General features: G+C 49.4%; 9 protein-coding genes across 9 annotated transcripts; 4 read left to right on the top strand and 5 right to left on the bottom strand.

Moving 5' to 3' along the window:
- Nucleotides 1-58: 58 nt before the first annotated feature.
- N7500_002420 (translation initiation factor eIF2B catalytic subunit epsilon) lies at nt 59-2,447 on the bottom strand (the record flags this gene model as incomplete). Its single annotated transcript, XM_056673566.1, has 5 exons — nt 59-735; nt 795-1,969; nt 2,029-2,153; nt 2,218-2,274; nt 2,370-2,447. The coding sequence occupies 5 exons, from the start codon at nt 2,445-2,447 to the stop codon at nt 59-61; spliced, it is 2,112 nt and encodes a 703-aa protein (XP_056534091.1).
- Nucleotides 2,448-3,382: 935 nt separating this feature from the next.
- ctpA (Cu(2+)-transporting P-type ATPase CCC2) lies at nt 3,383-6,961 on the bottom strand (the record flags this gene model as incomplete). The annotated part of the gene is made up of 1 exon (XM_056673565.1): nt 3,383-6,961. One exon carries the CDS (start codon nt 6,959-6,961, stop codon nt 3,383-3,385), a length of 3,579 nt encoding a protein of 1,192 aa, XP_056534090.1.
- A 911-nt stretch (nt 6,962-7,872) lies between these two features.
- On the top strand, nt 7,873-8,906 carry N7500_002418 (uncharacterized protein; the record flags this gene model as incomplete). Its single annotated transcript, XM_056673564.1, has 2 exons — nt 7,873-8,751; nt 8,781-8,906. The coding sequence occupies 2 exons, from the start codon at nt 7,873-7,875 to the stop codon at nt 8,904-8,906; spliced, it is 1,005 nt and encodes a 334-aa protein (XP_056534089.1).
- Nucleotides 8,907-9,511: 605 nt separating this feature from the next.
- rgsB (uncharacterized protein) lies at nt 9,512-10,748 on the bottom strand (the record flags this gene model as incomplete). The annotated part of the gene is made up of 3 exons (XM_056673563.1): nt 9,512-9,748; nt 9,804-10,539; nt 10,594-10,748. The coding sequence occupies 3 exons, from the start codon at nt 10,746-10,748 to the stop codon at nt 9,512-9,514; spliced, it is 1,128 nt and encodes a 375-aa protein (XP_056534088.1).
- Nucleotides 10,749-11,792: 1,044 nt separating this feature from the next.
- Nucleotides 11,793-13,341, bottom strand: gcnE (histone acetyltransferase GCN5; the record flags this gene model as incomplete). Its single annotated transcript, XM_056673562.1, has 7 exons — nt 11,793-11,813; nt 11,868-12,575; nt 12,635-12,749; nt 12,812-13,020; nt 13,074-13,127; nt 13,181-13,269; nt 13,323-13,341. 7 exons carry the CDS (start codon nt 13,339-13,341, stop codon nt 11,793-11,795), a joined length of 1,215 nt encoding a protein of 404 aa, XP_056534087.1.
- A 165-nt stretch (nt 13,342-13,506) lies between these two features.
- Nucleotides 13,507-13,920, top strand: N7500_002415 (OST5 family protein; the record flags this gene model as incomplete). Its single annotated transcript, XM_056673561.1, has 4 exons — nt 13,507-13,609; nt 13,669-13,698; nt 13,758-13,812; nt 13,875-13,920. The coding sequence occupies 4 exons, from the start codon at nt 13,507-13,509 to the stop codon at nt 13,918-13,920; spliced, it is 234 nt and encodes a 77-aa protein (XP_056534086.1).
- A 167-nt stretch (nt 13,921-14,087) lies between these two features.
- N7500_002414 (Rad1/Rec1/Rad17 family repair protein) lies at nt 14,088-15,248 on the top strand (the record flags this gene model as incomplete). The annotated part of the gene is made up of 1 exon (XM_056673560.1): nt 14,088-15,248. One exon carries the CDS (start codon nt 14,088-14,090, stop codon nt 15,246-15,248), a length of 1,161 nt encoding a protein of 386 aa, XP_056534085.1.
- Nucleotides 15,249-15,634: 386 nt separating this feature from the next.
- N7500_002413 (rhomboid family protein) lies at nt 15,635-16,941 on the bottom strand (the record flags this gene model as incomplete). The annotated part of the gene is made up of 2 exons (XM_056673559.1): nt 15,635-16,358; nt 16,445-16,941. 2 exons carry the CDS (start codon nt 16,939-16,941, stop codon nt 15,635-15,637), a joined length of 1,221 nt encoding a protein of 406 aa, XP_056534084.1.
- A 1,390-nt stretch (nt 16,942-18,331) lies between these two features.
- N7500_002412 (WD40 repeat domain-containing protein) lies at nt 18,332-20,341 on the top strand (the record flags this gene model as incomplete). The annotated part of the gene is made up of 4 exons (XM_056673558.1): nt 18,332-18,381; nt 18,432-18,448; nt 18,501-18,649; nt 18,749-20,341. The coding sequence occupies 4 exons, from the start codon at nt 18,332-18,334 to the stop codon at nt 20,339-20,341; spliced, it is 1,809 nt and encodes a 602-aa protein (XP_056534083.1).
- Between the last annotated feature and the right edge of the window lie 701 nt (nt 20,342-21,042).

Genomic DNA, 21,042 nt, shown 5'->3' with positions numbered 1-21,042 from the left:
TATATTCATACAAAAATTTCAAAAACATTTGGAATTTGGTTGAAAACATTGGTGGTATCTACTCATCGTCACGCTCCTCCTCGGATTCCTCCTCAGATTCTTCCTCGCTACTCTCCTCCTCTGCCTCGGCGAGCCAATCAACAAATTGCTGGGTCTGGCTGCGGACAGCCCGCATCTCCTCGGTGCTACTAGAGCGCTCATCATTCCACCACTGGTCGTAAGCCTCCTCTTCAATAAGGTCAAGTTCATATAGAGACTTGGCGGTAAATAGAAGGACAGTATCGCCCTTGGGACGATGAATCAAATCATTTTGGAGTGCGAGCAGCAGATCAACCTGATCATTCTTCTGCTCCTTGTTGCGATCGAATAGGGTACGCTCAACGACCTCCTTGTATGCCGTGAAAACCGAAAGAACTGCTGGACCGGCACCTTTGCCGCCCTCCATGAGCTGCTGGATGTGCTTCATGAAAGATGTCACGATGGCCCGACGAACCTGGTTGTCTGAGGCATTGGCGGTCATACGAAGCGTGACTAGCTCCAACTGTACAACATCTGCTGCCACGCCTTCGCGTAGACTGTCGAACAAGCTGACTGATGCATCGTGGTGGAAATTGTCTGAATCCTCGTCTGCAGAGAAACTGCTCCGCTCAGATCGAGCCCAGGAGCCATTCGAGACCTCGGATGACAGCGTTGAGATGGAGGCGGAAGAAAGTGAGAGGCTGGGCATGCTGTACACTGTAGATAGCGTAGCGTTAGCAATCTGGACTCAGAGACATAACCAGGAAATAACATACCAAGTCCCGATGAGGCTACGCTCACATCGTCATCCTCATCTTCCTCTTCCTCGCCATGAATGAACTCATAACCCTCGCCTCCTTCGCCAACAACAGTGGGATCGTTCTTGCCCACGCTGCCGTCGTTTCGAGTTTTTGTAATACGCTTCCCACTCTCCACCCAGATGTTGTCTGCAATTTTTACGCCATAGGAGATAAGCGCTCCCGCTGCAATGGTACAATGCTTGCCGAGGACCACGCCATCGGCGATAATCGCCCCACGGACGTCTGTGTTGTCGCCGATCACAACGTCGTCCCAAATATAGGCACCATCCAGCTTGACATTGCGGCCGATTTTACAGTTTCGACCGAGCACGGAGTTGTGGACCTCTGCCCGATCTCCAATGCTAGTGCCTTTTCCGATGACTGTGCGGCGCCCAATGACGCAGGAGCGTGCCAGGGTTACCCCGGTTTCTTGGTACATACTACCCTTGCGAAGGGTGTATGTGTGACCAGGTAGCAAGTTCGTATCCGGGCACAAGGGATATGTCCAACGCGAGAGAATATCCTTGCTTACCGCGTCATAGGCCTTCAAGTTGCGCACACGCGCAGCGTAGTGGTCCTTGATGATGTATGTGTGTAGTGTCTTGCCGTTCAGCTCATAGTCCTTCAAAACACCGTACAAATAGTGCTTCCGCGGCGATTGATAATCGAAACTGTCCGACCATAAGCTCAGCACGTCGGGGGTGCAGATATCGATGCTGCAATCAATCAAGTCTTGGCGGATGTCTAGTTCGGGATGTTTGAGAATAATTTCGGCGTCAATATTCAGACGAGACGATTGCTCGCCATCTGGATGGCGGTCAATTTCCTCGTAGTGGAGACATCGATCCTTGGTAGGGTCAATGACGAAAATCGGCGAAACTGAGGTGGACTTGGTCCTGTGCTGCAGGCCAGCCTCCCTTAGCACCATGGTCATGATCGCATTCTTGTCAAGTGCTCGGCGAGCCCGGTGTTGAGCCAATGCACCTTCAATGGGCAGGTTGCTGATCACGTCACCGCTCACAACAATGAAGTCTCCAGTAATGAGGTGCTTGCCATCCAGGTCGCGCATAACGTCGCCGACAGAGGTAGAAGTTGACTTGAGGAAGGTCAACTGCTTGAATGGAGAAGACAGGGCCCTCCATTTCGACGCACTAAACATATAGGTCAGCTCTGCAATCCATATCAGAGGAAGTCCCTAGTGCAAACGCACTTCATGTATTTCTCCAGCTGATCTGAGTGCGCTCCGCCGTATAGGAAGACCTCTTCCACGCCTGCATTGGCTAAAAATTCGAGAGTATATTCAATCAAAGGGGTATTTGCGAGCGGCAGAAGGCACTGTGGTCATTTGATTCGTTAATTGCGAGGTCTTAGGATAGAGGTTTTGCTGCACGGAACATACACGAGGCTTGTCGCGGGTAAACGGCTCGAATCTCGTCTCGAAGGTATCTGCGAGCACCTACCCAGAGTCCACTAGTTAGCAGATTATAGAACACATGAATCAGAGTTCAGCGAAAACAGTCGCGCAAACCATCTGCCACCTGGTAGACTTACCACAGCTTGAAATGTCTCTTCGACTTCATCCGCTGAATTGGGCTTCGGCTTCTGCCCAGCCTTCTGCTTGGGAGCCATTGCTGCAAGGATTGTCAGATACGAGTTCTTTATCAATATACAGGATCGCAAGAACTAATTCTCGTGAAGAGCCTGTGGGAAAGCGGCAGGGCGGATTTACGTCAAATGTATCAACAACCCTTGGAACACAAAGTTGGCGGAGGTAGACTAAGCGTGCTGAGATCGGTCTTATGACACTATCTTCTGAAATAGCACCAAAGAAACGCAACGATCTTGTTATCAAAGAAGAGCACAAAAAAAGCCTCGGAGTCATCCCGCCCACTTGTTTGCAATGTTTGCAAGTCACTCCGACCGAATGTGTTGCCTGAGGCATAATTTCCTAAATAGGTTAATCTAGACCCTGTAGATCCTCTTCACGGAATGAATGTAATTTGAACGGATCAGATCACCAGTCTGCTTCATTTCCATGCGGTGATGACGCGACATACTGTGTGGGGCACATAGTAGAATACTAGCAGTCTTGTAGCTAAGCCGGTACAGAGGCTTAGGTACTTCTCGTTACAAAACTAGCACTCAACTTGGGGTGCCTATCTCTTTATTTTAAGTCTTCGATCAGAGTTGATACATATAAAAGTCTCTTGCACAAAGTATGCTTTACTGCCCCTTTCTGACGTCTAGCCATAAGACTGGAAAGGGGGGCAATTGTCTCAAAGAGATACAAGAAGAATACCTGAAAAGACTGCTGACAAGACCCGTAAGACATCATAAAGCCGCATAAGCGGGCATCTAATCTTGTTCTTTTACGTGTGAAAGGACCTTGAAACACATTCAGAAATGACCTTAAAGAAGGAGGTATCAAATAACTTAAAAGCAACCTCACACGAAACGCCAGACTGGGCCCGAAGTACATCAACCAACATTAAACATGGGGCATCAAGAAGGAGCAAGTTCCTATATAGGACAACTTTGGATATAGTGAATTGGACAAGGCCAGATCAAACAGGTGGCTCAACTGTCTGCAGGGGGACATAACCATCATCACCCCGAGCCGCCGGCATGGGTCCCTTGCCAGTGACAAGAGACCAAAGCGAAGAGATAACATTTCCAACACGACGATACAGAGAGTGAGGGCTACTGTCGAAAACAGCAGTAGAAGCCCACCAGCTCACCTTACGGGTATGACGGCGACGCACCACACCAGCTGCAGAGATCGCACCTGAGCGAAGCTCCTTCTCAAGGCGCTCAACCTCCATCCAAGACGGGCGACTCCAAAACTTCAATAGCAGACTGCTGACAACAACAGAGACGCTGGAAAGAGCCATGGCAGCACCGGCAGCCATGGGGGGTAGCATAAAGCCCGTGAATGGGAGGAAAAGGCCCATGGCGAACGGAAGCCCGATGACATTGTACATGCAAGCCCATATTAAGTTCATCTTGATGCGTTTGAAGACAGTGCGTGAGAGGGAGAGGCTGGCCGGTACAGACAGTAGATCGTCCGGACGCATGAGGACGATATCAGCAGCCTCCACGGCTACATCTGTGCCGGATGCGAGGGCGATTCCGACGGATGCCGTGGCCAGCGCGGGAGAGTCGTTGATGCCATCACCAACCATCGCGACACGCTCGCCTTCTGCTTGGAGGGCGGAGACAATTGAGCGTTTCTCGGATGGGGAGACGGAGGCGTGGATCGAAGCGGTTGGGATGCCGACTGCTGTGGCTATCCCCATCGCGGTTGACAGTGTGTCCCCTGTTACCATGGAGGTTGAGATGCCCATGCGATGCAGGGCCGCTACTGCCGCCACAGCTGTCTCTTTCACTGTGTCTCGAAGGGAGATGGTTCCGGCGTAGCGCTTGTCGATCGCGACGTGGATGTGTGTAATACCGGAGGCGGTGTCACCAGGTTTGGAGACGTCAGCCTCCAGATCTTCGACAGGTTCGGCAGAGTCGGGATCTGCATCAGCGGGTAAAGGGACGTCTCTAGAACGGAGAAAGTTGGCGTTTCCAAGGAGGACATGATGGCGGATACGCTGGCCGCTAGATGTTGGTTCAACGACAGCAGATACACCCTTACCAACACAATTGTCAACGTCACCCACGCTCCCTGGCAAGCCCTCTTCTCCAGGATGACCTGATTCGGTTATGGCCGCAGAGAAGATCGCTCGCCCGATTGGGTGTTCACTGCCTGTCTCTGCGAGACCGACAATAAGCCACCAGAGTTGGCGGCGCCAGTCGTTCATTGTCCACTGAGGTTCAATTCGGGTGTGAGCCACGCTCATCCGACCTGTAGTCAGGGTGCCCGTCTTATCAAAGACGACATGCGTAACTTTAGTGGCAGCTTCTAGCACGGCACCTCCCTTGACGAGAATACCATGTTCCGCGCCGACGCCGGTGCCAACCATGACCGCAGTCGGAGTACTCAGGCCTAAAGCACAGGGGCACGCAAATACAATGACCGAGATGCACAGTTTCAGGCAAACCATGACTCGGCCACCATTGCCCGCCATTTCAAATATTGTGGGCGGATGGGGTAATACATGACTGAGGAACATCCAGCCAAAGAATGTGATCAAACCAAGACAGACGATGGCGGGGACAAAGTAACCAGCAACGATATCAGCCATGCGCTGAATTGGAGCGCGGCTGGTCTGCGCGTCCTGAACCAACTTTACAATTTGGCTCAACTGGGTATCCTTGCCGGCTCGGATAACTTTGAAATCAATGGAGTTTGTGCCGTTCACAGTTCCAGCAACGATCTGACTGCCTTTCTTTTTGTGGATAGGCAGCGCCTCTCCGCTGAGCATACTCTCGTCAACATAGCTTTCGCCACGGATGACCACACCGTCTGCAGATACCTTATCACCAGGGTGGAGGATTACAACATCACCGACTTGAATCAGCTCGGTGGGAATGCACTTATGATTCACCGTCATGTCATTAGCCAACGTGGGTTGCTCAGGTGCGCCAGGTGTAGGTTTGGAGATCCAGGACTCAGCCATTTTCTCTGCCGCAATGGGATCTTCATAGATAGTCGTCATAGATGGAGTCAGACACATGAGCCTAGAAAGAGCAGCGGAAGTTTGGCCCTTGGCTCGATTCTCCAGCCATCGACCTAAAGTGATAAAGGTGATAAGCATCGTACTTGTGTCAAACACAGTGCTAGGACGCCCGTGGTCCATGCTGCAAAGAGCCACAATCATGGTGAAACAGCTGTAGAAGAAGGCAGCGGACGTGCCTAACATCACAAGAACGTCCATGGTTGGGGATCGATGCTTAAGGGACTTGAAGCTGGTAACATAAAACCGTTTGCCAATGCCAAACTGCACCGGAATGGTAAGAGCGAGACAGATCAGATCTCCAAGGTATAGGCCCGGGAATAGCGCAATACTGCCAAAGTCAATTGCGGGAAAATACATCGGAAGAATCATGCTGACGAGGAAGACGGGAACCGCAAAGGAGGCGGCAATGATGAAGGACCTTCTCCATTCTTGGATTTCCTTCGTTTTGGACAATGACTGTAGCTGCGCGTTGGTATCATCTGAGTCGACAATCAAGGCGTTGTAGCCAGCAGCCTCGATCACCTCCACAAGAGACCGGATTCCAATTATAGATGGGTCGAAAGCAATGACTATATCAGAGGTAGCCATTTTGATTGATGCTGAATAGACACCAGATTGCTGTAATAGAGTGTCCTCTAATGCTGTGGCGGAAGCGCCGTCACGCAGCCCATGCAAGCTCAAATTGATCTGTTGTTTGTTTTTGGAAATTGACACCTGCGGCTCTGATGACACTATCGACGCATCAAATCCGGCATCTTCGATAAGATCTGGAATTTTGCTGGCAGGGAGTATGGTTGGGTCGTGTACAATCACCGCCCGCTCAGCCAAAAGACTGATATTGAACTGGATCACCCCATCCACACTGCCCAAGGCACCCTGAACGCTGGATGTGCAAGCGCCGCATGTCATGCCTCCGATTGCGATGGTGGTAACCAGGAGTCCCGATTTCTCTTCCGAGTCAGCCGAGGCAGATGGCTCCTTGGAGCCCACCAGGGAGGTGTCCAGCACTCGTGCTCCAAAGCCTCTATCTTCAATGAGCTCTGCAATCTGCTCCGGTGTGATAATTTCTGCATTATGTTCCACGACTGCGCGCTCGGAAAGTAGTGATACGTCTACGGAGTCCACACCGCTGACATCGTTCAATCCGCTTTCCACTGCAGACGTACATGCCCCGCATGTCATACCCTCAACCGCCAGGGTGGTCAGCGAGAGTCGCGTAGCCGGAAACGAAGCAGAGTCGGGTTTCCTTTGTTCCTCAGTCGAAAGTACTGCCGCATCGAACCCGCAGTCCTCAATCATCTCCGCAATTTTCGCAGGCGATAAAACCAACGGATCATGTTGTACAGCGGCTCTGCCCATAATGAGACTGACGGAAACATCGCGCGCACCGTCTACTCCTTGAAATGCGCCCTCCACTGCTGATGTGCACGCTCCGCAAGTCATTCCGTCGATCTTGATGGTTGTGGTGGTTATTGCGGCTGGACCGACCCCGCCGGCGTGTGGATTTGTATATGACATCTCGACGGTGAAGCGCGAGGCGAACACAGCGAGAACTGACAATACTATAGCATATGGAGGGTGTCTGACGAGCTGCCTCCAACGCGATGGCAGAGGGTGATAGCGTGCTGATGGTCGGATGGTCTCGGATGGCGCGAGATCAGACAGATCGTTCCCTTGTTGGGCGAACAAAGGAAGCTGCAGAAGTCAAAAAGAAATAGTGTGCCCAGAAAGCCACGTCGGTCGAATTTAATCAAAAACTTGGCCAAAAGTCGCAAGGGGAGAGAAAAAGTAAAGTGGATAAGCTCGGGAATATGACTCGGTGATGTGGATCGCATCTACCACGCTTTGGAATGTACTAAGTCCGCAATGCAATCTAACGTGGGCAGCTGATTAGACAGATTTTCAATTAATTTAGTTCATCTAGGAGATTCTAGTAAGTGGAAATTTCATGGACGGCCTGAAACAGACTAAGCAATACGAAAACAATTGTTGTTTCAAAGATCTACAGAGATGAACCTTGTTACGGTGTACGGAGTCCACTACGTCGGCTTATTGTCGCTGATTTTCTATACCTTGCAGAATGAGGGGGCTTTGCATGATGATTACTGATTACGATATTTGAGGGATTTGAGACATGCAATAGATCCGAAATACGGGAATCAAGTGACAGAAAGAGATGAAGAACAGAATACATCAAATCTCAGGAAATAAAGCAAATAGATTGAAAATGACTTGCAGGTTGGACTGTCTTGAATCAGATAAGACATGTTTGCATTCTATGCAAACATGCATCTCCACCCAGACTACAGTTGATGCTTTCCATCTCGGACTAAGCTACCTCTGACCCATATTGCAGCTCTCTCCCTTGGTTATTCTTTATTACTCTCTAGTGTCATCATTGAAATTGTACCTCTATTGACAACACTCCAATGGATCAGACCCACACACGAGCCCTAGAGGCTCTCCAACCGTTCATCCACCTAGCTCGCTCCAACAATGCAGGTTCACCTCGCTTTATCGCCAATCTTATCACAAATGCTACCTCGAGCACCCACACCTATGTCTTTGCAGAGCTGCTCGAGCTACCCACGATCCAAGCGTTACGGTCACCAGACACCCCAGCCGAGTTCAAGGGCTACCTAAAGCTACTAGAGATCTTCGCATGGGGCACATGGCAAGAATATCAAGGTAAGATTGCATGTACCCAGAGCCCAGGAACCACAACAGCCTCCAAGTCTCTAGATGGGAGACTCCCCACATGTGCAGAGAATCAACCTTCCCAGGGGACCAGAATCCAAGCTAATGAACACCCCGCACCAGCAACCCCAAACCTCCCCGAACTGAATACCGAACAAACCCTCAAACTCCGCCTGCTCTCACTCCTAACCCTCTCAACAACAATCAAACCCCTCACCTACAGCGCCCTGATGACCGCCCTTAGCACCCCTACAAAAGCTGAACTGGAATCCCTCGTAACCACAGCCATCTACGCCTCCCTGATAACAGCTCGCCTTTCACCAGCTTCCAACCCACCATCTGTGAACGTGACAGCCGTCGCCGCACTCCGCGATGTTCAACCCCAGTCCCTCCCTAAGATGATCGCCAACTTAAGCGAGTGGGAATCGCGTTGCGGCGAGGTCGTCTCCGATCTGGAGGCGGAGATTGCACGCATTAAGAGTGACGCTGCGAAGCGTGCCTCACGCGCACAGGCACACAGCGAGGCGCTCGAGGAGGCTGTTAAGAGGAAGCAAAGTGCGGCGAAGAAGGGTGGTCGGCGCGGTGGCCGGCTTGGCGCTGGCATTGGGGGAGTAAAAGAGATGCGGACGATATTGATGAGGATGATGGATTCTTTGATACGTATGATGGTGGTGAGCATGGCTCGCGCATGGATATTGATGAGGCCCCTGGTGCTCGTGCTGGCAGTAGTCGGCAGCCAAAGAGGGTGTTAGGACGCAAGTCTTGAGGTGCAGACGAATTGATTTATTCATATGATACTAGAATCCCATTTGTTCATGATTATGTGGTATAGAAGATTATCGCGGCTTCAACGGGATTTATGATACGAAATGACTTGATTATGGTTTAGTTTGCATATTTTACGAACTATATCTCGTGGGATATGGAACACGTGGACAGGAGCAAATTGCATTCGTAAGGCCCTAATGGCGACGCTCATTGATGAGAAAATAGATACAATACAAAGTTTTCAAAGTCAAGAGGGGGTATTGGTCGAAGAGAAGAAAAACCACAGCGAAACAACAGGCACAATAAATATGAACATGACAAAGAGGATGTGGATGTGACCGCTGATAAGCGGGTGGATAGGGATGGGGGAGAACAAAATGCCTTCTGTATATCTTCGAAGACAAGAACGGGCTGCAGGTTTGAGACATAAACTTTTTCAAGACTATGCGTCAAAGAAACCCTCAATATTCGGGTACCAAGGTGGGAACGGCTCGGACGATTCAAGTCGGAATTAGACATGGTAAAAATGATCAGACAACCACGTTCATAGGGCGGTTGTTTTTGGACGTTTGGATAAAGCGGACGCTGGACGTGACGGAAAGCTCACAGCATGGTACCGGGGACGAAAATGAACAAGATACTCAGAGCTGCCGCTGTGATGAAGGCGATCAATGCAGTGACAACAGCGCGCTTGTTCAGCAGCTTTCGTACATAGGGCTCGCGAATTGGCGCCCAGTTCATGAAAGTGTATTCACTGTAGCCCAGGAACGCCATGATAGGGTCGATTTTGTATTGATAAGAGATGATAAAGTATGCAGCGATAGCAAATGGAAGAATAATCTGTGTTCAATTAGCAGGCTGGTCCATCAATGCTCAGAGAGAACCATAAACATACCCAGCAACGAATGTTCCGAGGCTTATTCCGCAGAACAACATAGAAAGCACCCCAAAATCCTCCGCCGAAGCTGATCAGAGCAAAGGCGAGGCGCAAGATGGTACTCAAAGGAACCATATTTCCAAGGGCCTTTGCTTGCAGAAATCCCGGGAATGCATCACGCTCCATGGCCTGGAAAACGTAGTCTTTGGCGGGGTCAAACACTTCAGGGTCGTCTCGGCCGTCGTCTTCGACCAAGTTAATAATTGTGGAAACCATTGATTCTGGCAGCATAATTTCTCGCTCAGAGCCGGGCAGTAGATAAGTGTACAATATCTTCTCCGCGCTGGCGCGAATGTCATTGCGGGCTACTGTGTGCCCAGGGGAGGTTGAGTCGTTGAGTCTGGAATCTGGGGTGCCACGGCCATCTTCATATGAAGAGATTTGATGTGCTGATTCATTGGATGATCCAAGGCTGGTTTGCCGGGAAGGTGATGTAGTTTGGCCTTCAGAGCGAAGGAATGCCGACAGACGTTGGTCCGCATCTCTATCCTTCTCGTTTCCTTGGAATCCGTGTCGCAGACGAGAAGGCCCAGCTTCCGTCAGTTGAATATCACCGAGGTTCTCCAGGTTGTCTAGCATGGCAGAGGATCGCTTGCTATCAGCTCTTTCCATATCAGGGGTCGCGACAAGGACGGAACGGCGGAGTTCACGGACATAGTGTCGACACAGTAGCATGTGTTGCGATACATCAAGCCTACAGATCCCAGTTAACATAGGATACGGGGATCGAATTTGAACTTATACTCACCAAAAATCTAGATAGTCTACGGAACGCTGCTGGTCGCGCATATAAATGTAGAATGAAAAGAGGTCGACCGGGGCCAGAGTTCGGCGGCTGAGCACTTCAAAGAGGGTTGGTAGGCGATTACGCGACTCCGCGTCGACAAAATCATGGTGAGACATATCGGTCGTGTCTTTTTAGTAGGCAACAGCGAGTTGACGAGCGCCGAAAACTGAAAGCGAAGGCGGGGGAGCAAAAGGGGGGAGAAACTAAGGCCGAGTGGGTTATCTTCACACACCCTAAAAGGCGCGAGAAGAAGATATAGGTGATTGAAAGCGAATGATAGACGTTTGAGAGCAAAATGAGAGGGGTTGAAAATGATTCAAGTCCACGTCGCCAGGTACACGATGGTGTGTGGATCTCGGGAGAGCCCCTGAAGTCACAACGCAATTAGATCGATGGCTCGGCAACAGCAACAGCAAACAAAGAAAACAAAGAAACTTGAAAAGCAAACGAAAGACGTAAGGGTGGATTGAGCTTATTCCTGCAATCTTCCAGACAACATCGCAACAACGATGATCCGAGATTAAGATATGTCAGGGGAAGAAATTAACGTTGAGCTTTAGGTTATTGCATCACCTATCATCATGCATATCAAACATCTTTATTTTCATATTCAACCTCTATGATATGGAACAATGGGTATCAGCTGTGAACCTGACACATTTTCGAGAATCAGTAGCATAACATCTACAGGTGTGATTGGTGTGGAGATGGATCGGCATATCTATAAATTCTAGTTGAGCTAGACACAACTACTCAAAAATCTGTATCAACTTCATTCTACCTGCGAACCTAAGGAAGCTGCTTGAGGATCTTTGGTTTTGTGGCTACCTTTTTTATACAAAGTGCCCTACAGTTCCGGGCCACGGCTGGTCTGATATAGATCACACTAGTCCACCGCAATGTTCAGACAAAGATAGCTACTTATTATTTTGGAGGGGGCTTCAATTCCCTAATACAGACAACGGTTCTTGGCACGACTTTGATTTTACTATTACTGTAAGATTTATACTCAAAAAGATTCGTGAACTGGCATTCATTCATTAGCCAGCGAAAACTGCATGCTGTAGTAATCTATCAACAGGGTATTTCCCATCAAGTTTCAATGCCCCTAACGCCGTTCCACAAAAACACCATCGCTGTAGTAAATGTATGCCCCCAGATCAATGGTTATCGGCAAGGTGCTAGATGCCAGAGTTAGAATTTGTTATGTGAGATAGATCATTGTAAATACTTACCGACCACTCCGGAATGTTCCGAATCTGCTGCCACATGAACTTCTCAAGCTTGTTTGCACTCTTGGCATAGGGTGTTGTCTCATTATTGTAACGTCGGCAGTTGTCGAAGATCAACATGGCATCCTTGATGAAATCCTGTGGGGTCGGGTACAAGTCCTTCTCATGCTTCTCTTCCATAGTCGACAGATCCATAGGTTCCATGATCACCTCGTAGTAGTCTGGCACCTCGTCTCGATTCACGGGTTGAGTAAACGGCCAAGCTGCACTGTGGTTTTGCATGTCATTCAGCAGGTGCAGTAATTGATTATAGTTGGGTCCATGGCGCGGTTGGCGAGCCATTTCATCCATGTCTGGCGACCATCCAGACTCTTTGATTGCGGGTATACTAAGAGGATCGATCGCGTACACCCCATTCTTCCATTCCTTCGGAGGGGGATGAATAATATGCGAGCGACTGAAGGCACGGATTTTGGCTTGCACTGACTCCTTCTGTTTGGTGAGCATGCGACCCATCTCCAGATAGCGGATTTTGGGGAGCATGGTACACTGCATGAGCGTGCCGCCCTCGTAATCCTTAATGTATCCCATCCAAATTGATTTATCGAGCGTGATCTCCTTGGTAAAGCCCTGCTTTTTGAAATATCCAATGGCATAGTTGTCGGCGTAGGTGAGGAAGTGCATTATGGGAGATGTGGCTTTCACGTAGTCCTGAGTGGGAAGTATTTTAGAAATATGCAGAATGATCGTAGACCTGTGAGCATGCATACCTTGAGATGGGACATCAAATGTGCACCGTATCCCTTCACCTGTTGATCCGAGGATATAGCGCAGAAGACAATTTCAGCAAACTTTCGGGAGTTGAACGGACGATATGTGATTCCTCTGTGGCTGATCAGTATCCTAATCCATTAATATGGGCAGCACTCGGAGCTTATTTAACATACCCAACAACCTCCAGCGGGTGCTTGACGATAGCCATAGAAAGATGGGACCGATCGTAGACAAGGCGTGCGATGTAGTCCTTAGGCATCTTCGGGAGTTGCTTCTGGAATATACATTTCAAGCCTGTCAGAACAATAAAGCTGTCATGGGAGCCATCATTATTGACGACACGGAATTCGATGTCGCCTCGACGTTCCTCGAGAACAGCGGGCTGTGTATCGTCAGCCATCATAAGTTGACAGATGCGGTGGTGTGGGAGGGTACCTTCTCAGGGAATGGAACAATTCGAAGAGGTGGTTTTTTGACCAAGGCGTCTTCCTGTGCGAGGTCAGAGCAAATGCGAAGCAATTTAGCGATCATTTAGGACCTACTTCTTTCACAGGGGAATCTGTTCGTGCCTTCTTGCTTTGCACCCCAGACTCTGGGGAAGCTGCTTCCTCAGAGGCCTTTCGCTTAAAACCTGCCATATTTTGTTAAAGCTGTTTCAAGGACAAAATATTAGAATCCACTTACTCTTCGGCGAGTCAATCATGATGTCCTTGACCTTCAAACCTGACCTTGCGGCGACATGACATGGGGTATCGGTCGGAACAACTAACCCCCGATCGGGCCAGATCAACCCTGTTGATCTATATCACTTCCACATCTTTGACCTGCATCAATTGTCTCACAATTATATTTCTCAAATTCTATCCTAATGTCTCTGAACACAGTTTGGGAGGCAGCCTCTGCAACTCCATTCACTCCTCTAATTGACAAGGACAGCCAGTTCTCCGTTGGCTTCAATTTGCTACTCCTCGGTGAGCTTCTTGGTCTATCATAGCTTTGAAATCAGCCAATCTCTGACTGATATTGCTAGCATTGGTTACCGCCACTCTCTTTGGCCTGAGTAAGTCCCTTTTTAAATCCCATGGAATTGAATTGGACTCTGACATTACGTTAAAACAGATCAATCTTTCCTCGGCATCGTGTCGTTGGGTTTCCCGGCCGCATTGGCATTTGGGTTAGTAATGCGCCGCGTGCCATATTTTGACGGGCAATATACTGATTAGGTATTTTGGGTAGCTTTGGAGCTGTGTTTATGATCTGCGCTGCCGGAGTCTACGTCTAACCGACCACCTTTCCTATTGCGCGTCCCCTCAAATGTACCATAAGCGTTGGGTTCAAAGGGGACTTTATTGCTAGAATACCCAAAGCCATTACGCATATTCGGACTCATTACCTTGCTTTGTGCCAGTATCGCGCCTGAAAAGTTCGAGCTCTCAGCTCCGCCATAAAATGGAGCCCCTTTTCACAGGCGTCTCCAACAACGCCCACCACCTCTACACACTGCTCTCCTGCATTGGTTTTACACATAAGGCCACTGTACAAATCACTCCAGATGGCCTCCGATTCTCAGTGGAGGAAGGCCGCGTCATTCAAGGACTAGCTTTCCTCGACAAGTCGCTCTTCACCAGCTACACATTCAATCCATCGACCGACCAGAACAGAACAGCCCAAGACGACAACGAATCCTCACAAGATGGGTCTTTCCCTCACTTTGTTGTATCCCTCTCCGCCATCCTCGAAACTCTAAAGATCTTCGGCATCAATGAGCTCTCCGAATCCAATCGGCCCCGCGACACTAGCATCACGCAAAGTGGCATCGCCTCATCAAGCGCATTCAATGCTCCAGCCCTGCTCATGGATCGCTCATGCACACTGCAATACGTTCAACATGGCGCCCCGCTTAGCATCACCATCACCGAAGCTGGCGTGAAAACAACCTGCGAGCTAGTAACCTATGAGCCCGACGAAGACGAAGCAGACATTCCCCTCCAGCGTGACTCCATTATCATGAAAATCATCATGCGCTCTGCCTGGCTGCACAATGCTATCGCCGAGCTTGACTCATCCACCCCCACAATCCTCAAACTGTCCGCCTGCGCCAAGCGAGAACCGTACTTTGCTCTCTCCGGCGCGGGCGGGCCGTTCAGCGAATCCACTGTGGAGTTTTCGGTTGACGAAAACAACGAGATCGCCGGTGCTGCTGGTCAGGGCACTACCCATTCTCAGATGCATAAGGTGTTGCTCAATGATGGCTCTTCCCGGGCTCGTGCAACTAGAGCTAAGCTTGCGCCTACGGTCACTGAAACTTTCCTTGTTTCTCCTCCTTCTTCTATGGGCGATCGTATTCAACAGAGCTATCGCTTTGCGTTGATTCGCAAAGCTGCGAGAGCCATGTCTGTCGCTAACAAAGTTAGTATCCGTGGGGATCGGCAGGGAGTGTTGAGCTTACAGTTCATGGTTGAGCTCGATGATCGCAATGTGCCAGTCGGTAGATCGATTGGTGCTGGATTAAAGGGTCCCAATGGACCAGTGTGCTTTGTGGACTTCCGATTTGTGCCCTTGCTAGACGAAGAGGAGGCCGAGATTGAAATGGACGCAGAAGGCGAATAGCCGGGTTAGGATCAACATGATACTTTAAATAGAGCGCATACCCCATCAAAAATGGTCAAAGTCACAGATTAATGAAACAAACTTGTTTCTTCAGACAATAATTCATTGAGATACAAGCACTGTGTGGTATAAAACAAATCGGCTTCAAGGCCGAAAAGCCACAGCAATCACACAGGCGCTAAAATACCAGCCTACAGAACCCCAAGACAAGATCGAACAAGTCATGTACATCATTACAAGTGCACACACTATCCGCATAACTATGCGTATAAGAAGCCCAAGCCACAAACCAGCCATGCCATGAATGCGAATATGTCCAATGGGCCAAAACCCCAAAGTGCGTCACATAACGCCAGAGTAAGAAAAAAAAGAGCACCCGACTACACTTAAGCATGATCGGGATTGTAACTTGTTTCCCCCAGCATACTCTGACCAACAGGTGGAGCCTGAGTCGGTGTAGCAGGACGCGGCATCGACGAGTTTGGATCCCCCAAGCCAGGCGAGTGAGACTGCGCACGCCCAGCCGTAGCAGCCTGCAACCTGCGATCCAAAGCCTTAAGCGCAATGGCACGTCTGCGCTCCGCCTCCTCACGTTTAGCCGCACCCCTGGATCCGCGCTGGCTATTCAACAGCGTGGGCAAGCCCGCCTCGCCTCTCGCCAGCACCAACTCGTTACCAGAGGCGATATCGTCATCTGAGAAGGGCGTCAGAATCTTAGCTGCAACCAGCAGAGCGTAGATTTGGTCCGCGACAAACGCGACAGGCGGCTGCATCACGTCGGGGAATAGACATGCGAATGCGAACGTCTCGCTAGCATCGCCTCTGACGCCTGTACCGCTCGAGGTGCCGGTTAGGTCAGGTTGCCGCTTGTAGAAGCGGAGGTATGTCCAGCTAGTGAGGATACCGAGCCATGATAGAATGGCAGCGGTATCTGTTCCGATGGCGAGGCCGCTGATGCTGTTTAGGAGGAGGAAGAGGGCAGGGAAATGCTTTACGCGCATCTTGATGATCCCCCTGAAGATTGTGACGGTGTGTTCTGGGACGAGCTGTTTGAAGGCGACTAGGAAGGAGGCTTGGATGGAGACGCCGCCACAGATTTGGGTGAGGCTGCTTTTTTGAGATGGTTAGTGTATAGTGTAGGGTGGTAATCGGGTTTCTTATGTTGGAGGAGAGTGAGGTAGAGGGGCGGTGCGTACGATCTGCTTGAGGAGCCCCCGACTGCTCCCCAGATCAGGTAGATCGGGATGATGGCGACGCAGGGGATCACGGCGACAACCGCGATGAACTTGCTGAACTCGCGCGAGCCCCACGCGCGTTCGAGGTACTTGCCGCCATAGAATACGGTGGCTGCATTCAACAGTACGGTGAATATATTTTGCTCGACGAAGGTCGCCGTGACAATTGTCCAAGGATAATAATAGAAGAATGAGGGGACGAGGGTCAGGTACGGGACGAGAGGAGATGTGGTCGGGGTTCCGCCCGTGGTGTCAATTTGTCGCCATCTGGCAATATTGTAGAGTAGGGAGAGGGTGAGAAGGCTGACGAGACAGGTTCGAGTAGCAGGTGGAATATTAATTCGGAGCGACATGTTGGAGCTCGCTTGGAGCTCTTGCAAGAGGCTGACCACAGGACAAAGGGAGAAAGCTGAGGTGGGAGACTTTGGCGGAGGCCTGAGAGCGGAAGTATCAGCCATGTTTTGGCTCCGAGATGTTTCAAAGGCACAATCTACATACAAACATCCTTCTAGCTTTTGGCTATAGGCAACTTATATTTCATGTCATGCTCTCATCTTTCATACTAAATAGCGTATATGATTGACTCTTTGGCTTTTGGGGGTTGGTTTCATTTCTACTATGGAAGGTGATTCGAATATAGGACTAGGTTGAACGAGTGACAAGACCGGAATAATACACATTTGTATGTATCTAGCATATAGCAGTGGTGAGTATTCATACAATTTATCTAGAGATAATCTAGGAACATTATTAGGACCAATCCTCGGAGGTCATCACATCACACATTGAACACCATAAGGAGTACGAAGAGTACTTAGCCACACCTATCTAGTTCTCCGTGTGACATAGCTACTAGTACATAGTAATAGTAGGTGAACAGGAGTTACCAGAGTATATTCAATGCAATTTTGTAGCTAAAGAAGTAAAAAGTATAGAATACCCTGTACTTCTTCCATACTTCTTACAGGATGCGCCAATGTCAGACAGGCGGCATCATTAGCCACGATCCACCATCTGCGATTGACCTGCAGCTTCGGGTAGATGCAGTTCAAGTCATTGGTATATGATGCCCGAAAAGTAAAATCCCTGCAAGTAGATATTCTTGTAAGGGTCACTTGTTAGTCGTGACACAGGATAAGCACTCCGGTAACTTGGATGATTGAAAGCAAGGGTGCTCGTGCTAAAATCCCCCGATGTGTGGAGAACCCCATTTTGAGGTGCTTAACAGGAGTTTGAGTAGTCACAGTTGTTCAAAGATAGAGAAAGTATCATTGTTTGAAGTTCCATGAGAAGATGTGCTTGATGTTCCAATGTTCTACATGGAAAGATAGAAAATTTGACTAGAAGTTGGAAAAGTGTGGAGGACCCCCGACGCCACAGGGAGGATCCAAGTGGCTAGTGTGTGCTAAATGGACTTCTGCCAAACATTCTGGATCCTTTAATCTCAGATCTTCATTTCACTCTCTCTCTCTTTCTCTCTTCTCTATCCTTGAATACTTGGTTTTTATTTCTATAAGATCGCCGAGTAGCTTCTATTTCTCTTGATCTTGACTCCCACCTCTTTTTACCTCCACTCTCTCACTCTCTTTCCCCCCCAAAGGTCCAATTTCTCCCTTGTCTTGGCTTTCTCTTCAATCTTGAAGTCTCTAAAGTTTTAAATTCTTTGCGAAAATTACAAGCATCCCCCTTTTCTATTTATCCGGAAGTTCCAACTCCCTTCCGGCCTCGTGTTCCGTGTTCCTGAAGCTTCGTCTCCGCGCATCGAAGCCTCCACTTTGGTTTTCATCGGCAAAACAGCTCTTCCCTCTCTGGCATGTCCGCGGCCCTTAGCTGGTCGCACATGTAATCATGGCACAACCTGACCTCACGTCGCATCACGTTAACTATTTAATATGGAGGTAAGTGCAATGCAACCCATGCACCTGCTGCAGAACTAATATTCTTTTAGGTATCTTCAAGAATCAGGTTGGTCACATTGCCCCCTCGACTTTCCCCAATTTGACCTCTAACTCAATAGGTCATGGCGATGCCGCCGTATCTTTACAGCGTGCGTGGTTTCCTGATCCGCAGACTCTCCCGTTTGCGCCTTACATTAAAACCCATGCGCTGGTGTCGCTGGTCCAGAAGGGCCTGCAATACCACGAGATGGAATCATCGCTGGACAAGGTATGTGCTTAATTTTAAACGGACCTTACGCGCCAAAAGGAGAAACCTGCTTTCCATTTGGGTTCCTCAATTTAAGATCAAACTAATCGCAATGAACAGGAGGGCAATCAGAAAAGCATTGAACCGTCTGATTATTTTTTCGGACCAGAGCCCTTTGAAATTGGTACCAAAATTGGATCGGTGGAAGGTCGCGATGAGGCTGTCGGCACAGACCAAGATTCACCGGGCCAACTTGCGCGCGACCGCCCGGTGAACGGCCATGCCGAGCCCGGCAAGGACATCCGAAAGGACGAAACTGATAGCGATGAATCCATGGAGGACAAGGCGCAAACTGAGAGTCAGCCAGATACTGATCATATGGATGAAGATGGTGATGTCAGCATGGCCGAGGAGATCCCTGAATTACCCACTCTGGAAAATGGCGAGAGCTCTCGCGTCCAGATCGCCCCCGCCAAGCCTATCGATTTGACCCCTGACACCGCCCTGCTGAATCCGGACCATCACGTGACCCACGCCGTATGGCGTCCTCGAGATCCCACTGTGGTTGTGGGAGCTGGTGACCTCTTTTGCAGCTTATGGAAGTTGTCAATGTCATCAGACCCCGTGGAGGAGAAAATAGTTGAGCTCAAAAAGGGTGACACAACCGTCTCGACCGTAGCATGGGATGCCATTGGTGAGAAATTGGCCGTCGCCACTTGTACTGATGACAGGGGCACTATCACCATGTACAACGTCAATGGAGATGCAGTGGATCTACTACCCGAGGTACCCCGGCTCATCACCGGCTTGCACTGGGCAACCGGTAGCTCGCAACTGGTCGTTGTAGCCTCGAATCACAACGTATCGGAACTCGCGCTTTGGGACGACAGCCGCCGACCAGATGTTTTCCCCTCGCCTCAAATTATTGAGAACCATATTTATGATCTCGCATGGTGTGGACGCAATCTGACATTCGCTTCTGGCGATGGTGCAGTCTATCAATGCGAAGTCAACAACAGCATCCGTTTAGTTAAAACATTCCCTTCTCCCAGAGATAATGCAACCTGGGAGTTTGTGCGTTGTGTCCAAACTGAGTTCCATTCGGTCGCCATCGTGGCTTCAGGACTGAGCGCGTCGATTTGGATCCCCACCCATGACATCCTTATCGCCAACGCCCACAAGGACAGAATCACCGGAATAGATATCAGTCCTCAATTTGATCCCCACCGGATTGAGTTTGCCTCTTTCTCGGCAGATGGTAAGGTCAAGGTCTGGCAGGTCAATCTCGATATAAAGGATTACACGAACATCCATCAGTTGAGTCTAGACTCAAACCCCGCTATTACCGGATCTTTCTCCCCCGATGGATACGCTCTCGGTGCAGCTAGCAAGGATGGACTCTTTATATGGAACGTTGAACATCCTGGTGGTAATCTTATGTCTACCTGGACTCCAACTAGCCTCGAGGTGAAGAAAGAGGAAGCCGATCGCATGACCAATGGACATAACGGACACCATGGTCAGAATGGTTATTCAAACCCAGATCCCCATCGAGCCCTTTCCTGGGATGCAGATGGAAAACGACTTGCCTATGGCTTCAACAAACAGGTACGCTCACTGGTCTGGTTTACCTGTGTCAATGTCCCCCATGCTGACGGTTCAATCTCCCAAGATGGCAATTATCAATTTGCAACGATGACAGAGCGGGTTTGAAACAGCCCCGGAGCCACATAAAACTCACGACTCAATGCCCTGCTTGTACTAATCTGTCAATCCCGCTCGAAAAGCCTTTTCAATCTCTTTCCCTGAAAAGCATATTATCCTTCATGGTTTCTCTTATTGTTTCTTCTCTGTTTCTTCATTTCTGTGAACATAAATTTTTCTTTAGAAAATGCATAATGGCATGCATTGCTTGGGACAGGTTTGGGTGGGCATGGCGAATGACATGGACTGGCGACGGTGGACTTTTTCTTTTGCCTTTTGATTTTCCCTCGCCCATTTCAGGTGGGATCTGTGGTTTCTGAAACTCACTTCTAGTGTCTGATAATCAAGAAAATACCCCAATTTTCCAACAAGTCTTGTGTGCAATATACCTAGCTAGGTACCTAGGTAGGTAGGTCACGAGTCCCTCTCCAATCGCTTTATCGATAGTCGATATACCCCCTCGACGCTAGTCCGCTTTTGGATGCATATAATCAAGGCCACATGGACACACACCTGTGGTGAGACATGAAGCATGTAAGCTTTGTTTGGATTCGTTGTAATCCTATAAAGCGCTTTAAATTTTATATCATCTTTGTGTCATCCTGTTTAAACCTCAAATTAAATAGTGCAGTCTGGGTGCATTCCTGGACCCGTCGATACATACCCACCCCCCCACAGTGAATCATTTTCCACCGCCAATTCAATCCTTT

The sequence above is a fragment of the Penicillium coprophilum genome (genome assembly GCF_028826855.1).
Source record: "Penicillium coprophilum strain IBT 35676 chromosome Unknown utg000002l_segment0_segment1, whole genome shotgun sequence".
NCBI lineage: Eukaryota > Fungi > Ascomycota > Eurotiomycetes > Eurotiales > Aspergillaceae > Penicillium > Penicillium coprophilum.
This window is presented reverse-complemented; position numbering and strand designations above follow the sequence as displayed.